The sequence below is a fragment of the Megascapheus bottae genome, chromosome 16 (genome assembly GCF_031878675.1).
Source record: "Megascapheus bottae isolate mThoBot1 chromosome 16, mThoBot2.hap1, whole genome shotgun sequence".
Taxonomy (NCBI): Eukaryota; Metazoa; Chordata; class Mammalia; order Rodentia; family Geomyidae; genus Megascapheus; species Megascapheus bottae.
Genome location: NC_143524.1, coordinates 8,608,900 through 8,621,740, shown reverse-complemented (window position 1 = coordinate 8,621,740; position 12,841 = coordinate 8,608,900). Strand labels below are relative to the sequence as shown.

Genomic DNA, 12,841 nt, shown 5'->3' with positions numbered 1-12,841 from the left:
GAACAGTTAATCCTGCCTCTAAATCTAGGAATGGTCTGGTTTGGTTTAAGCTAAACAGGGGAGAAAACAAATTACCAGTGGTCACAAGACTTATACTAGTTCATTTAGCATGAATCTCAGGTCTTTTTGTTTATAGATGCTAGAGAAGGGTGCTTTTTCTCCTCTGCCTGGCTATAAAAAGAGGAATACATATCAGCCTAGTTCAAGCCATAAAAGGAAAGTATGCTAGAAAGTATATGGAAATGTAATTACTGTATTATCAACATATCACCTTAAAGGAAACTGTGTTTATTCCAAAGATTAACCTGCCAAACTTAAGGATTTCTCTTGGAGAAGAGAGCTCTGTGTCTGGGTACATATACTTTTCTATACAAACATTGGTACTGGTAGCAAAGCCCCAATCTGAGAAGTAGGTTTTATTTTTCAGTATCCAGAAGATACTCAGATCTAAGAGTAAATAGGCCAGCCTGAATAATAGTACTTCTGAGTTTTTAAAAATATTTTATTTAACTATTTTAAACTCTTACTTGTGATTTCCTTATTAAAGGACTGGTGGTCAAAGTGGCATCTCCTTTTTGTACAAAAAATACCAGTTACATTTTATTGTGAGAGAAAAATAATTTCACATCTTAATTTCACATCTAACTTTCCTGTAACATTCTTAAATATTCAGATTCTAAAGGAAACTCAAAATATCTAATTCTTAACAAATATTGAGCATTCCTTCTCAAAGGCCTTATCATATGGTGAATCATGAGCACTGTCACACTGCGACACGCATGTGATATCACACAGTGAGGGCACAGGCAAGACGATGTCTAGAAGTCGAAAGTGTGTTTTGGTTAGTCTGAATCACTTTGTCAGCTAAAACAGGGCAGAAGGCCAGATGACTCCAAATCTGGCCTCTCACACATTTTATATGCATTTGAAGTTCTTGTTTTATAGAATGAACTATCACTACTTCCTTTTAATTCTCAAAACTTCCTTATTCGAAAAAAGGAACTAGATACAACAAATCTTGGCAAGAATCACTTAATCTATTTCCATTTTCCCAGGAAAAATTTGGTCCTATTAAAAAAAAAAAAAACTAGCCAGGTGCAGTGGCTCATGTCTGTAATCCTAGCTACTCAGGAGGCTGAGATCTGAGGTATGAGGTTCAAAGCCAGCCCTGGCACAAAAGGACCTGAGACTCTCATCTCCAATTAGCCTCTAGAAAATGGGAAGTGGGGCTTGGCTCAAGGGTGGGATGGTAGCCTGGAGCTGAAGAGCTCAGGGACATTGCCCAGGATGAGATCAAGCCCCCCAAAAAGCCCCCCAAAAAATTCCAGTGAAAGAGATTTTTCTCAATAATATATTAGAATGCTGGTTTCTAAAACTGTTTCCATTTTCTATCTTGTTTGTTTTTATTGGTATAACAAACAGTCCTATGATTATTTTAAGGCAATCGTAAGAAAATACTAGCAGAATTTGTTTTAGACCTTATCAATATTTCATATAAGGCTGACATCATGTGAAGCTTACTTTTATGAATAGATAGGATATAAGAAAATCAGACTCAAGAATAGTCTGTAAAGTTCTTCTAGAAATTTACTTACAATATTCTAAAAGGAACAAATCAGAGATTTTGTTGAGATTTGGCTCTCCTTGTCCTAGCTAAAAAAAAAAATGTTCATTTGAACTTGAATAATACCTTTTCTCAGAGAAGTTCTGAGAATGTCTATTTGTCCTATGAGGCAACCTTGAAGTTGAGAGAGACATGTGTCTTATTTTTGACTTTAGAAATACATGTTTAGTCAGGCAGAGTAAGGTGGATTATAAGTTCTAGGTCAGTTTAAGCTACAAAGTGTGACCCTATCTTCAAAAGAAAAGAAAGAGGAAAAGAAGTAAGTGAAAGAGGAGGGAAGGGAAGAAGAAAAAAGTTACAAAAGAGAAAAGAAAATACGGAATGAATGGGGGGTATTTTGTTTCGTTTTTGTTTTAAGACTTAAATTTATGAGTTACCTAATGGAGAGCCTTATTTTCTACGTAAAAACCATGATTTAAAAAAAACTTTACAATGGTTCAATGATAGAAGTTTATATAAAACAAAATGGTTATGGGCACAAACTAAAGAGTAAATGTTTAAGAGTCTCTCCATTTAATTTCTTTTTATTTTTTAAAAGTGCCGGTTTTATAGAAAGGAAAGAGAGGGTGTAAATTTAACTGCAAATATTGCATGGTTAACTCAGAAAACAGAAAGTTTAACTACCAAGTAATATGACAATGAGTCATTAAAACCACAAGGCATTTTATTTATCAAAGCTGTTAGTTAAAATCTCCCCTTGAAAAAAAAAAGAAAGGCATTGAAAAAAGATATAAAATGCTTATGAGCTCTACCAAGCAAAGAGAAAGCCACAGCAGTGGTGATGTGGCACTGATTCTCAAGGAAAAGAGGAAAGCAAATTCTGAGCCAGTGGCTCACGCCTGCAATCCTAGCTACTCAGGGGGCTGAGATCTGAGGATCATAGTTCAAAGCCAGCTCAGGCACTAAAGTCCATGAGTCCAAAAAAGGAACTAGATACAACAAATTTTTGCAAGAATTACTTAATCCATTTCCATTTTCCCATCTATACAGGAAAAATTTGGTCCTATTAAAAAAAAAAAACTAGCCAGGTGCAGTGGCTCATGTCTGTAATCCTAGCTACTCAGGAGGCTGAGATCTGAGGTATGAGGTTCAAAGCCAGCCCTGGCACAAAAGGACCTGAGACTCTCATCTCCAAATAACGACTAGAAAACCAGAAGTGGGACTGTGGCTCAAAGGGTAGGGCAGTTGCCTTGAGCTGAAGAGCTCAGGGACAGCACCCAGGCCCAGAGTTCAAGCCCTATGACCAACCCCTCCCCCCAAAAAAATAATAATGAAAGCTAATTCTGGGATGGGGAGGGGTCACAGAAGGTCTGAGCATGGCCTTCAGTAAAAAATACATATCTATATCTATATCTATATCTATATCTATCTATCTATCTATCTATCTAGAGAGAGAGAGAGAGAGAGAGAGAGAGAGAGAGAGAGAGAGAGAGAGAGAGAGAGAGAGAGAGAGAGAGAGAGGAAGAGAACAGAAGAGGGATGGATTATGCATGTGGGAAATACATCTGTGGAGGAATCATACAGCCGAACCTAGGACTAAATCCAAGTGCCCAAATTTAAAATAAAGTAAGAGCAGAGTCTGAAAAGTAAGATGGCAAGCCCAGTCACCTAACACCCAGGGATTCTGGCATCCGCCCATCAGGTGGAGGGCGCGTGCTCCTTCTCGTCTTGGTGTAACTCTATGTGCGCGGGGCACGTCTACAGTGAGAAGAGCTTACTGAAGCAGGACTGACAGTAGGTCTTGTCGTTCTGCTCCCGGAAGATGCCCTGGGACAGCGGCGTCAGGCAGAAAGCGCACACGAAGTGCTCCGGGTGGAACCTGCGCCCCAGAGCGCTGATGCAGCGGCCGGTGACGGGCTGCCCGCATCCGTGGCACAGGGTTCCTCGGCGGCGATGGTAGTGTAGCTCACAGAATGGCCGTCCACCCAGCTCAAAGAAGGAGCCAGAAGCAAAACTGCTGAGGCAGTCCTGAGGCAGAGAGAAGACGAAAGGGGCGGAAGGTGGGCCGAGTGAACATCTCCGCCTTGAAATTCCTGCCGGGTTGTTCTGGGCCCTGGACAGCGGGGGGACGAGGCTCCCACATGTACAACAGGCAAGTGCAATGGCGCTGCCTCTCACTAAAGAACCCTTGATCCTCTCGGCGCCCCCCCTCCCATAATGGAAACGAGAACTGAGCATACAGACCCCGCACACGAAGCACTCTGGGTGCCACACCGCATCCATGGCCGACAGGTAGTTTTCCAACACTGGGCGGTTGCAGCCACCGCACTTGGGTGAGAACATGGCTAGGAAATCCTTCCGGCAATACGGCTTCTTGTCCTTCTCGAGAAAGCCTGGAGAGAGAAGAGTCAGGATGCCTCGCTGTAGTTTGGTTCCTTAAAGCTACGTGGGAAGCAAGCAGAGGTCAATGGTCTAATTTTCCCAGCCTCGGGGAGCTGATAGAGACCTAGACCAAGGCCTTGTTGAAATGAATAAGCAAGGGAACCCAGGAGAAATGCTTCAGCCTTGAGGATGGAGCACAGCTAGTATTTAACCCCTGTTAATAGCTACTCTTCCCCAGTGCCTTTCTACCACGTGTTCGGTTGGCCTGGAAGGAGCTTGACACAGCGGGCCTTTTCTTGCTACTTGGGAATTGGTTCAAAGGCCATCTTATCAGAGAGGCATCTCTTCAGCCACCTCATCTCTTCTCACTGCCTTCAGCATTTAGCATCATTTTCGGGCCGGTTTCCCTCACTGAACACCAACTCTGAGTTACACTGCACATTGTTGGTCTGGTTATCATTTTTCCTCCAGTATCTACCATAGAAGCTGGGGAAAAATAGTACCTTATATTGTAAAATAAAGTACTACCAAAAAATCATTTCCAAACAGATCCAAGATCAAAATATAATCATTCAAATTGTAAAAATACTTAGAATAAAAATGGATAGATTCCGCTTTAATCTGGAAATGGGAAAACAACCAGCGATAATGCTCAAATTTTAAATTTTTTTTTGCCCGTCCACACATTCTGTTTATTTTTCTCCTAATGAAAAGTGTGAAAAGCAAATAATTAAATTGAAAAGCGAGCATAAATTAGAATCCACAGCCACAGAACAGATCACTTTTGAAAAGTACATTTTAAAAGATAGGCTTGGGAGAATGCACCCTCAGTCATTTAAATGATCTGGCTCAGCCGTCTGCCTTCTTCTGTGGGATGGGATGGTTTCTGCCTCAAATTTTAATTTTTCTTTTGCCAGTGCTGGGCTTGAGCTCAGGGCCTGAGCACTGTTCTTGGACTTTCTCAAGGCTAGAGCTCTACCACTTGAGAGACTCAGCACCACTTCTGGCTTTTTTAATGTGCATGGTACTGAGGAATTGAACCTGGGTCTTCGTGCATGCTAGGCAAGCACTCTACCACTAGGTCAAACTCCCAGGCCCAAATTTTAAATTTTTAAAGGTTAATGACACACACATTCATACATGTTCAAATTATAATTTGCAAAAAATTTATAAATGTATAATGTTAGTATTAAATAACAATATATTTATATACTATATAGTATATAAACATAGTATATATACATAGTATACATAGTTTATAATATATGTATAAACATAGTCAAACATGAGGATAATCTGAGAAAAATATTTACTAATTATATCTTGGGAAAACATGGGCAACATAAAGAGCTAGTAAATACATGAATAAATGTATTTTTGAATTGCTTTACAAAATTAAAAAGTAAGAAATAATCCTTAAAAACTCAAATCAACTTGAAATATATTAACCATATATCAAATATATGACAAAGAAGAAATTCATTCAAGTGACTTTGAATTGTAATATATTTTGAGTTGGGGATGTGGTTCGTTGATAAAGTGCCAGCCTACTATGCACAAGGCCTTGGGTTTGATTTTCGGCACTGCAAAAACAAAAAAAGCAAAACGATGACAAAATGTCTTCTCTAAAACATAATATTTTAAGAATTCAGTCCCCATTATTCTAAAAAGAAATCTGTTTCCACACACACTAGATTTTTATGTTCTTATCATACATTTTAAAAGGTGGCATTTTGCAAGAAAACATAGTATCTTATTATGTATAAGAAATCAGTATGTTGCATATCTTAAATATACAGGTTAGAAATAATCTGGGGCCATGCCTGGTAATGCATTTCTATAATGTTAGTTACTCAGGGCAGTCACAGGAGGATTTCAGTTTAAAGTTCTAGTTTTTGCTAATTAGAAGTTCAATTTCTCATTTGAGGTCAAGTATTAAAAACTGTTTAAGAAGCATATCCAATGCTGAAAATATATGGAGTGATTCACATATTCATCTATTCCTGGTAATAAAGTTAATTGCTATTAACTCATTACCAAGGCACTTGATAATGAATATAAAGCATTTTTAAAAGCTGAACATGGTGGTACATTCCTAAATCTCAGCAGTGAAGAGGATGAGCTAGGAAGATTCAGAGTTGAAACCAGTCTTGCCTACAGAACAAATTCAGAGACAGTCTGGAGTACAACATGGGATCATACCTTGGGAAAAAAAATTAAATGAGGCTCAGTGGTAGACTGCCTGCCTAGTATGCATGAAGCCCTGAGTTCAATTCCTCAGTATCACATAAAAAGAAAAGGCTGGAAGTGGCGTTGTAGCTCAAATGCTAGAGCACTAGACTTGAGCAAAAAAAGAAGCTCAGGGACAGTGCCCAGGCCCTGACCTGAGTGCAAGCCCCAGAACTCGCAAATAAAAACAAAGATCCTCATTGTAAAACTACTAACAGGAGAAGTTATCAAAATACGGTATTGTGAACACATTTCATTGTTTCCTGTATTTGGAAGACCAGTTAATATTTCAACATCTTCATAATAGCACTTTATCTTTGTAATTTATTTACACAAAGTGCAGTCGTTAAAATCACAATGGAGAATATTTAAGTAAAAGCGAATTTTAGTCACATTCTGACATATATAATACACATGAAAAAGTCTTAGAAAAACATTTCTAAGAAAAAACACATATGCTGCTTCAAGAAGTGAAAAGTTAGATGTGAACTTTTCTGCACGTTCTTTCTTTAAATTGTTTTTACATATGATTATCTACAAATACTCAAGTGGTATATTCCCTGTACTCCACTCCCTTGTGTAAAAGAATAACTGACCCCAATCAAGTATCCACACTCAATACTACCTAACCATTCCCTCTCCTTTAACATGCAGAGTAGTTAGTTGGCAACTGTCTTTGGATGTATTTACCATCATAACAGACATTTTCCATCTTGTCATTGAATATCTTGCACCTGTAGTAGTACCTGACACATGCATAATAGTTGCTGAATAAATAGTTGTCAGGTGAACCATCTTAAAATAGCAAATTTGTGACCACTGGTTCCAGAAGCATGTTGTAGCTTAAGAGTATTAACCCAGAATATGTATAAATAATTGAACCTCCTGTTCAGGAATTCTCCTTAGTACTCAGAAAGGTGACCTACAAAGAAAATTAAATTATCAGCAATCCCATTTATGAAACAGTTTCTTCATACTTTCTCCAATGAGTTCAACAACTTGAAGGTTTTAGCCCCATTTTACAAAGGAGGAAAAGTAGTCAGTGAAGGAGCTAGGATTCAGATCCAGACCTAATTTCAATGTCATGCCTCTGACTTGTTCTAAACCCCCTGTGGAAACTGATAGTATCCACAAACATCACAGCCACAATAAAACAGGTAAGCCAAACATACACATTAACTTACCCAAGAAACATTCTTTCTAAAAGTCTACTGTATATTATGTAGCCAGGTCACAAAATTGCAATCATATCAACCAGGAATTGGGACCCAAATCATACAGATGGATTTTCTTTGCCTCTGTTACTGTTCAGTATGTAATGCTAGGTTCAACTATACTTTCTTATGAGAAGCAAACAACTGAGCAGAATTCTGAGGCCTATAGGTCAAACCATCTAAACTAGTAATGATACAAATATGTGGCCCTATGTTTTTCCTCTAAAAGGAACCCATATTACTGTTTGTTTTACTTTTTCAAAGGCTCTCTAGAGTCTGTTCAATGGAATGAATACAAACCCTATTATTTAAGAAAAACAACTACCTGTCTTGCTTTTGTGTAGCATAGTATTTCTTAAACTTTTGCATGCATCACTCACCTAAGAACTTGTTAAAATGCAAATTGCTGGGTCCTGTCTCCTAAGGTTTCTGAGGCACTGAGATCTAGGAAATGGCCCCAAGATTCTGCATTTTGAACAATCTCTAGATAATGCTGCTCCTCCATAAAGCAAGTGACATGAATCTGAGCCTGTCTATGTTGGTATTACTTCAGAAAGCTAAATGGCATGCCAACTGACCTAGGAGTGACCCACCCTCATCCAAGGCCTATCCAGGGCCATTATGCTCAAGAGTCTGGGGAAGTAATAGCCTCTGCTTCAACCTTGGCAGGTCTCCAGAGGGGAATGAAAAGCAATCAGCCAAACTTGCTACACTTAGTAATCCAACAAATTGACAAAGTTTCAGCACTTTCCCAGAGGCTCACTCTGGGGCCAATTACCTCTGAAGGAGAGATGAGTAATGCTGACAATTAAAAGTGCCACACAGAGAGAGGGAGGTTTTTTTTATTCTGGTGAGAATTTCAGCCACATGGGAAATTAGGGAGCACCTACATGGCTTAGATAATGAACAATTTAAAAAACAGGTAGGCACTGAGGACCTAGCCTCTGGTGGAGGATGCTAAGGGCCAGTGTGCTGCAAAACTTGAAGCTTAAAGAGGAATTCTCTGAACTGGAAAAGAAAATGCACATGAAGTTAATTTCCCAGGAGGCTCTGTGGTTAAACTGTCATTACTGAAACTCTGAGGGTAATTATGTGACTTGGGGTTGAAGGCCGGAAAATAACTAATTAATAGACTGACCACATGGTCAAAGACTCATTTATAAGAAAATCATCGATACAAATAGAAACACAACCTAAAAGAAGCTTCCGCTTAATGAAAAGCCATTTTGTCAGGTTTCTCAGTTAATACATAAGTTTTAAGTGCAGTCTTGTGTTTACATTAAGTCATAAATGACCTTGTCAATCTGTCTGTTTCAAAGGGGCCCAGTCAAGAACACTGAAACTAGCTATACTTTTATTATGCTTTCTAGTTACCCTATGTTTCTAACCAGTTACATCTAACTTATGTCCTACTTTAAATGAGCCTATAACCTGTTGTTCAGCCTCCTGGTAACTTCTACATCATAATTTGTCATGGACTATATCAAATCACTGACTATTCTATTCAATTAATAATTCTCAGATTTCTATGGCTACCAATACAATATATTTTTGCTGTGATATATTTTTCTGTATGAGTTAAACTAATTCATAATAAAAAACAAACACATTGCAATGCGGGAATGAAATACCTAACAATTTGTGAAATATACTGGCCAAACTCCAGTGAAGAAGCAGATTACTACAAAGCCCTCAGCTAGAAAATTATGTCAATGCTACTGGACCTGAATCTGTTGTCAAAAGAGATCCAACAACAGGGAGGATAGTTTCTATATAGAGGAAAAAAGGAATTTGCAGAAATAAGATCCAGTTTTAAAGTCCAGCTCTTCAATCTCCTAGCTATATGACTTTATTAAAATAAATGTTTTCGTCTATCACTAGGTAAAATGTGGAAAAAAATTGTTCTCACTGAGTTTTAGTGAGATTAAATGAAGAGCAATTATCAATACACATTATACTGTAATATGCCTGGCATTTAGTATAGTCTCCATATTAGGATTATCTTTACTCCTTTCTGAAACATCACTAATATGACAATCAAGGAATTATTAAAAATATAAACGGCCACAAGGACAGGAAAGAAGATTCCATTAAGAAGCTAGCAGTAAATTTCTCAAAAACCTAAAGTAGGTTATAGGAATGACAACTAAGCCAGACTAGGTAGATCAGGAAACTGAGAACAAGAGGATCATATAGTTGAAGGTCATGCTGGGCAGAAAATTTTCATGATTCCATCTCAAAAATAACTGGCAAAAAAAGACTAGACGCTGGGCACTGGTGACTCACACCTGTAATCCCAGCTACCTACTCAAAAGGCTGAGAGCTGAGGACTGTAGTACGAAGCTAGCCTGGGCAAAAATGTCTGTGAGACTCTTATCTCCAATTAAATTGCAGAAAAAGCTGGAATTAGTTATGATTCAAGGGGTAGAGTTCTAGCCTTGAGAAAAAGGCTAGAACAAGCCCAGAGTTCAAGCCTCAGGATCAGTAAAATAAAACAGGATTAAATAAAATAAAATAAAATAAACAGGAATAGATGCATGACTCAAATACCAGAATGCCAGCCTAGAAAGTATAAGGCCCACAGTTCAAACTCCAGTGCTGAAAAAAAAATCAATTAGTGTTGCATAATTAGAAAACTAGAATGTACATATATAGACAGAGGGGGAGATGGTAAAACAAACAAACAAAAAATCCTCAAGCCCTCCTGAGCTCCATAATATCAGAGAAGCTCAGGAACTAAACGCGTAAAATACTTCTTAAGACTTGACGTAGGCTTGGTTTAAAGTCTGAAGATTCACTGAAAAAATCACATGTCCTACCCTATGACAAAATACAGTGATTATTTCTAGAAAAAAATAAACTGAAGAACCTCAATATTTAGAGATATTAAGTATCTTGATGAAAGTAGTCACAATCTCTACAAAAAAAACTGGAATTAATTAAGCAAAAGCTGAAATGTTGAAAGTGCTATTATTTCCTTATTCTGCTTCTTTTTAATTTTATTTTATTGTCAAGGTGATGTGCAGAAGGGTTACAGTTACATATGTAAGGGAATGAGTATATTTCTTGCTAAACATTATTATTTACTCCCTCATTTTTCTCCCACTTTCCCGCCCTCTTCCCCCCCCCAGCCCCCACCAAGTTGTAAAGTTCATTTCCACATATTTTCTTGTGAGTATTGCTGTTGCATTGGTTTACTCTTTGTCCTTTGTCTCACCATTTTGTTGTTCCCCTTCCCTTCCCTAATTCAGATAAACATATATAAAAGTCACAGGATACCAAAATCAAATACAGTGACAAAAGGTGATAAACTGGTGCCAGGAGTTTGGACTAGTGGTAGAGTGCTTGCCTAGCATGTACGAAGACCTGGTTTCGATTCCTTGGTACCACATACATAGAAAAAAGCTGGAAGTGGTGCTAGGGCTCAAGTGGTAGAGCTCTAGCCTTGAGAAAGTCTAAGGACAGTGCTCAGGCCCTGAGCTCAAGCAGGACTAACAAAAACAAAGGGGGGGAGGGGGGAGATAAATCAAAGGAGAAAAAAAAGCGGAGGAAGAAAAAATAACTTCACACAGTGCCTTAAAAAGCACAACAAAGAAAAACATCTTATTTCATATCTTGGAGTTCATTCCACTTAGTATCATCTTATATGGTCATAGGTACATAGATATTAAGCTATTGCGATCCTCTTCTAGGGCTATCCTAGATGTATAATAATTATTACAAATGAGGGAAACCATGGAGTCCCTGTTTCTTTAGATGTGGCTTATTTCACTTTCTATGAAAGAGAGATATAAACATAACTAAATAGACATAAAATATATGATGGGATATATACTCTATAGACATAATGTTATATTATATAGATGGATATGTATCTATGACAAACCCTCAGCATAATTTTAATTATGTTCTAAAATCTATGTTCCAGTGATTGTAGAGAATCCTTTCTTGAATATTTGTTTGTTAAACATGGCATTTGAAATATGATGTAAAAATCAATGCTAATAGAATCTTTTTAAAAAGAAAAAGAGAGACTTCTCTGAAGAGGAAATAAGAATAGCCAATATAACACATGAAGAAATGTCCAACATCTCTGTCTATAAAAGAAATGCAAGTCAAAACAACACTGAAATTCCACCTTACCATAGTTAGAATGGCCATCATCAGGAAATCTAATAACAACAGACGCTGGACAGGATGTGGCCAAAAGGGAACACTAGTACACTGTTGGTGGGAATGTAAATTTATTCAACCACTCTGGAAAGCCATATGGAGGTTCCTCAAAAGACTGAACATAGAGCTCCCCTACGACCCAGCAATCCCACTTCTGGGCATTTACACAAATGACCACAAACAAGGCCATACTAAAGCTACCAGTATAACCATGTTCGTGGAAGCATTATTTACCCAGATGTTCCATAGTAGGTGAATGGATCAAGAAAATGTGGTATATATACACAATGAAATTCTGTCATTGGAAAGAATGGCATTGCTCCATTTGTAAAGAAATTGAAAGCCTTATTCTGTTTTATGATCTAAGAGAGAATATCTCTTTAATTGAAATTGATCCAAGATAAAGAGCTAAGACAAAGTAAAAGCTAGACAAAAAAGGCCAGAATCATTATTCCAAACTACTAGATAGTTGAGTCTGCCAATCAAGTTCTGTATACCCATAGTGAAGGCTTCTAATTAGCATTTTTAGGGTTGCTCCAGAATTTGAACTCAGGGCTTCCAAGCCTGCTAGGCTGGTACTCTACTACTTGAACAAATCTTCAACTCTGCCTGTTTGCTGATTATTTTCAAGGTAAGAACTCTTCACTTTTTTTGGCCTGGACTGGCCTCAAAACCATATTCCTTCCATTCTTAGCCTTTTGAGTAGCTAGAATTTCAGATGTGAGCCACTGGTGTCCAACTCCCATCAGCATTTTATTGCCTCTTTCTAACAACTAAGGATTAGCATTTGAAAAAGGCAATGTAGAAATGTGTAAGGCACCAAGACAAAATAGAGCTGAGAAGGGTCCTCAAAACAGACATCCATCCAAGGCCTATTCGCATATACCTTGAACTCTTCAGTTATACTAAGGATATACAACAGGCAAAGAGAAAAGAAAATCAAGAGAGCAGTTTTTATTTAAAATTGTTGGCTTGGTGCTCCTTAGGTCAAGAAAGGGACTTAAATCAGACCACTGAGAAAATAACATGTGTATGTGCTACTTGTGGGATTCAGATTATGGTATCTGACTCATCTCAGGAAAAGTCCATAGCTGAGAAGGGGCCGAGGATTGCTAAATAGAGAGCAGCAGTTGAAAATTACTTGCCATCCTGTTGGCTACAAGTTTGAACTCTGGGCCTGGGCACTGTCCCTGAGTTCTTCAGCTCACGGCTACCATCCTACCCTTTGAGCCACAGCCCCACTTCCCATTTTCTAGTGATTAATTGGAGATAAGAGTCT

At 38.1% G+C, this 12,841-nt stretch overlaps 1 protein-coding gene across 1 annotated transcript in view; it reads right to left on the bottom strand.

Moving 5' to 3' along the window:
• Window positions 1-3,043: 3,043 nt before the first annotated feature.
• Window positions 3,044-12,841, bottom strand: part of Lpxn (leupaxin) — a 29,240-nt gene continuing 19,442 nt past the window's right edge. The window contains exons 8-9 of the mRNA XM_090348715.1: window positions 3,809-3,957; window positions 3,044-3,592 (exon numbers count right to left, since the gene is read on the bottom strand). Coding sequence (XP_090204841.1) covers window positions 3,323-3,592; window positions 3,809-3,957 — 419 coding nt within the window. The 3' untranslated portion in view covers window positions 3,044-3,322. The remainder of the gene's footprint in view (window positions 3,593-3,808; window positions 3,958-12,841) is intronic.